The sequence below is a fragment of the Salvia hispanica genome, chromosome 2 (assembly GCF_029641045.1).
Source record: "Salvia hispanica isolate PSC_SH4W2 chromosome 2, Shi_PSC_v1, whole genome shotgun sequence".
NCBI classification, from domain to species: domain Eukaryota; kingdom Viridiplantae; phylum Streptophyta; class Magnoliopsida; order Lamiales; family Lamiaceae; genus Salvia; species Salvia hispanica.
The window spans coordinates 46,156,726-46,162,445 of record NC_142693.1 but is presented as its reverse complement, the minus strand read 5'-3'; the positions used below and the strand labels follow the sequence as shown (position 1 = coordinate 46,162,445).

At 32.9% G+C, this 5,720-nt stretch overlaps 1 protein-coding gene across 1 annotated transcript; it reads left to right on the top strand.

Moving 5' to 3' along the window:
- The first annotated feature begins 2,968 nt into the window (after positions 1–2,968).
- Positions 2,969–5,125, top strand: LOC125196265 (protein FAR1-RELATED SEQUENCE 5-like). The gene is made up of 3 exons (XM_089065136.1): positions 2,969–3,342; positions 3,608–4,040; positions 4,406–5,125. The coding sequence occupies exons 1-3, from the start codon at positions 2,969–2,971 to the stop codon at positions 5,123–5,125; spliced, it is 1,527 nt and encodes a 508-aa protein (XP_088921262.1).
- Positions 5,126–5,720: the final 595 nt, after the last annotated feature.

Sequence of the window (5,720 nt, the reverse complement as noted above, 5' to 3'; positions counted from 1 at the left end):
ACATATTCATTCAACAAGAACAAAATTTCAGTTTTACAAGTTATTACTTCATAATAACCAAAGTTAGTTCATTATGAGTACATATCGCATATACACTACAATAATATCAACATTTAATATTCAACAAGAACAGAAGTTCAGTTTTACTTGTTATTACTTCAGGATAACCAAAATTTAGTTCATTATGAGTACAGATCGCATATACACTACAATAATATCAACATTTAATATTCAACAAGAACAGAAGTTCAGTTTTACTTGTTATTATTTCAGGATAACCAAAGTTTAGTTCATTATGAGTACAAATCGCCTATACACTACAATAATATCAGCATTTAATATTCAACAAGAACTGAAGTTCAGTTTTACTTGTTATTACTTCAGGATAACCAAAGTTTAGTTCATTATGAGTACAAATCGTCTATACACTACAATAATATCAGCATTTAATATTCAACAAGAACAGATGTTCAGTTTTACTTGTTATTACTTCAGGATAACCAAAGTTTAGTTCATTATGAGTACAAATCGCATATACACTACAATAATATCAACATTTAATATTCAACAAGAACAGAAGTTCATGTTACTTGTTATTACTTCATGATAACCAAAATTTAGTTCATTATGAGTACAGATCGCATATACACTACAATAATATCAACATTTAATATTCAACAAGAACATAAGTTCAGTTTTACTTGTTATTACTTCAGGATAACCAAAGTTTAGTTCATTATGAGTACAAATCGCATATACACTACAAACATGAAAAAAAAACTGTTTTACTTCATTAGGTTTAAGCTCATGGATCAATTGCATATACACTACAATAGAGTGCCTCTTTGATGTTGTAGATAATCCAGAATTGATCCAATACTAGCTTCTTCATTATTGGTCGATGAAGATCCATCTTCAACCACAGAATTTGTCGGTGTCGTTCCTACACCATCGAGCTGCTGCTGATGAATTTCACGTGTGGAATTCTCCATGGATGACAATTGAAGTAGATCGTGAATTGAAGGAATTGCGAAAACTGAGGCATATCGATCGAGAATTTGATGCAACAATTGCAAAACACACGATTGTTCGACGATGCAGCAATTGAAGGAATTTGATCGCGATTGTTCGACGATGCAGAAATTGCAAAATAATCATGAATTGAGGAAGCAAAACACAATGGAGGTAGAACGTGAATTGAAGGAATTGCAGATTGAGGCTGATCGCGATTGAGGTAGATCATGGAGATCGATGTAGATTGAAGAAGATGTTGGTGCAGATTGAAGAATATGTTGATGCAGATTATACAACTCACGTAAATTGCGAGAAAATTGAAGAAAATTGAGTACAAATTGATGAAGATTGCGTGAAGATTGAGTGAAGATTGTATGAAGATCGCAGAATTGAGAAGGAAAGAGATTCACATATTGTTGAAGCTTAATAAACTGTTTTCCGAAAATGCCCCTCAGCTTGTTTTTATTGAATAAAAAATTAAATTAATTGTAAATTAATCCTAATTATAAGATTAAAAATATGGAGGACCCTAATTTGGTCTCTAGTTCGGCCCTTAAGAATGGTTCGACATTGATCACAACTCTCTCTCTCTCTCTCTATATATATATATATATATATAGAGAGAGAGAGAGATGTGATCAATGTCGAACCATTCTTAAGGGCCGAACTAGAGACTAAATTAGGGCCTTCCATTTTCTTAATCTTGTGGCTAGGATTAATTTACAATTTATTTTTAATTATATTCAATTAAAACTTGCTGAGGGGTATTTTAGGAAATTAAAAATTACGATCAAAACATGCAAAACTTGCTGATCACGTTCTCCTTCACAATCTGGCCGTCGACGATCTTCAATTCGTCGTTCTCCTTCAATTCTCGTTCAATCGCAATTCGTCGTTCTCCTTCAATTCTCTTTCAATTCTCTTCCAATTCTCGTTCAATTCACGATCTGCGGTCCACGATCTTCAATAAAGTTCTTCAGTTCGTCGATCGCGTTCAATTCTTCAATCATGTTCTTCTACAATCTTCTTCAATCTGCCTTCCACGAACGATCGCGTTCTACTTTAAATTACGAACTGCCTTTGATTCACCATCGCGTTTTGCTTCAATTTGGCAATATTCTGACTCTCATGGAGAATATCGACGGATTAAATTCTGATATTATTGTAGTGTAGTAAAGTTAAGTTATCCTGAAGTAATAACCATTAAAACTGAACTTCTATTCTTATTGAATATTAAATTCTGATATTATTGTAGTGTATATGCGATTTATACTCTTAATGAAGTAAAATTAAGTTATCCTGAAGTAATAACCATTAAAACTGAACTTCTGTTCTTATTGAATATTAAATTCTGATATTAATAATGAAGTAAATCACTGTTAAAATGAATTAATAAAATATTATAATGAAGTAACATCTTTAACTGATGTGTTGTTTGCACATTAAAGTATGCCATTAATTCGACTAAATTGTTGTTATAATGAAGTAATAAAACAACTAAATGAACTAAACTGTTGTTATAATGAACTAAATTTGTAGGCATAAATTGTTTGTTTTAATTTTCCACTGACAGTAGTTTGCATGTTTTATATTAGTGTCATACCTACCTGACTGTCCATCCCAACTAAAGCCCTATGTAAGACAGATTTTTCCTAAATTTGATGATGCTACTGAGTTCTATAATAAGTATGCACGACATGTTGGGTTTGACACTCGTAAACATGGATCAAAGAAGGAGGGGGATCTTGTCACATGGTTATATGTTGTGTGCAGTAGAGAAGGTGAGAAGAAAAATAAAATGCAAGGGCATGAGTCAAAACGCAGACGTTCTTCTAGGAAGTGTTTTTGCAAGTCTAAAATTGGGATTAAGTTTTGTAAGGGAATTGGTTATGTTGTCAAATAGTTCGAAGAAAAACATAATCATGATATTGTTGAGGGACGCCATAGGTGATTCATGAGGCTGAATCGCAACATTGATCTAATGCATCAGAAATTTATATTAGATTGTGCAAGTGCAAACATAGGTCCTACGTTGACTTTTAAGTTGCTGAATGAGGTTCTTGGTGGGCTGGATTATGTTGGGTGTACGGTTGTAGAAGTTCGAAACTATAGGCGCGACTTGAGAGGATTTACTCGTGGGGCAGATGCACAGATGATACTTAATGAAATGAGCCGAAAGAAGGAGAATTGTCCGGCATTCACTTATGATTTTGAGGTGAACTCCAAAGATAGGCTCACTCGTCTTTTCTGGTGTGATCCCATTGCTAAGAAGAATTTCCATCTCTACGGTGATATAATATCGTTTGACACAACCTATTCAACTAACATGTATAAAGTATGTTGTTTATAGTAAAATGATTATTGATGTGATCAACTTGCATATGCATGAAACATTGACTTTAGGTACTAATAACTGTCAATAATGAATTAATAGTCTATTAGAATGAAGTGAGTGCATAATTATTTAGAATTCTTAGTTGAATGTAGTAAAACTCCAACAAGATGAAGTATTTACTAAACAAAATGAATTAACTTATAATTCATGTACTGCATAACATTTACTGAATCTTTTTGATGAATTGATTTAATGCAGGTACTGCATGATATTTGCACCGTTCACAGGAAAAGACAACCATGGAAGACCTGTAACATTTGGTGCAGGCTTATTATCTAAGGAAAATGCCGATTCTTTCTCATGGTTGTTTGAACGTTTTGTCAAATGCATGGGTTCTGCACCAAAATTGATCATTACTGATCAGGATTTGGGAATGAAGGTTGCTGTGGAAAGAGTCCTTGTTGATACAAGACATCGATGGTGCATGTGGCACATCATGTTTAAAGTTGTGGAAAAGTTACCAAAGAGTCAACTTGGCAATGAAGATTTGAAAAAGGAGTTAAATAGTTGTGTTTGGTCTGAGTTGATAGAGCCTGAAGAATTGGAAGAATCCTGGAATAATGTAATGGAAAAATATGGGCTTAAGGACAATGAGTGGTTTACCTCTATGTTTGACTCACGAAAATATTGGGTACGTATCCTCCTTTGGAATCATATTTTCTGTCTGCTGAAGTATATTAGCCAATAAATGAAGTATTTTTATTACTAGATGAACTACAGGTTCCTGCATATTTTAGGGATTTTCCAATGAGTTCACTGATAAAGACCACATCTATATCTGAATCTCAGAACATATTCTTCAAGAGGTACTCCAAGTCTCGATCTAATCTTGTTGAATTTCTTATGTATTACAACAATGCATTGGATGGTCAAAGGAGCAACAATAATAGGCTTGAATACTTGGATTTTAACACAATTCCAACTTTGAAAACAAATTCGGCTCTTGAGAAGCATGCATCAACAATTTAAAGTGATAGTGGTTTCAAACTAATTCAGAGTGAGATTGAGGAAGCAGTCGATAATGTCACCATGGTGACAGTGTCAACCGTTGGTGAGAATGAGATTTATGTGTTGAATGATAAGTTCTCAAAGAACTGGACAGTTTCATACTCAATTTCTTGTGATTCATATGCATGTGGTTGTAAGATGTTTGAGAGGCTTGGGCTCGTTTGCAGTCACATATTTTGGATCTTGAGAAACAAAAAATTGAAGTTAGTCCCTGATGAGTTACATGGAGGACGCTGGTTGAAGTCTAAATTTGTCAAGCCTGTGCATTTTGGTTTTGATGATAATATTGAGTCATTTATTGCTGTGGATGAGACGAAACAGGAATACAGGGATATGCATGCAGATTTTTATGATATCGCACGGCTTATAGAGGGAGATGGTGATAAAATTCCATTTAGACATATTATGGCTGAAGGGAAAAAAGAAGTATTTGGTGAGGGAAATGTATTATCTATAAGTGAAAAGAGACAGATGATTGAGAATTTTTATGGCTCAGAAGTCCCTAGTGAAATAGAAGTTCATCCACCTGATGTTGTCAGCACCAAGGGTTCTGGTCGACGTCTTTCACGACTTGAGAATGAAATAAGAGAGTTGTCGAAGCCTGGAAGGAAATGTGGAAAATGTGGCGTGATTGGTCAGCATGATTCAAGGAATTGTGACAAGATACAGGAGTTGAAGAAGAAGAAAAAGAGGAAACAACAATGTTGATGCTTGTTGTTCTGTTCTCTAATAGTAGTTCTGTTTTGTTGTTTATTACTTTAGTGGAATATGTTTTGTTCTTCATTTTTTAAGTTCAGTACTTCAGACCCGTAGTTTCTTATTTCATTTATAATTTGAATTTGAATTAGTTTAAACTTTTTATGAAAACAGATCATTAGCTTATTAATTGATATAAGTTTATTATATCATTAGATAGAATATTTAGTTCATTTATATGTGCAAATAACACAGCAGTTAAATAGATACTTCATAATAAAAGTCTGATACTTCATTATTATAGATTTCCACTTCATTATTATAATTTTTTACTTCATTCTACAAATTAACTACCTAATGAATTAAATCTATTATCCAATGTTACATTTAAATCTAATATAGAACAAAATTAATAAGCGAAGTACTTTAGTTTGAATTGCTCAAAACAGATTTATGTATATTTCAAAACTTAATCTGCAAAAATCTTCATTTGTATGAGCAAATAACACAACAGTTAAATTTAAACCATAAACCCATATAACGCAGTAAATAGATACTTCATAATAAAAGTCTGATACTTCATTATTATAGATTTCCACTTCATTAT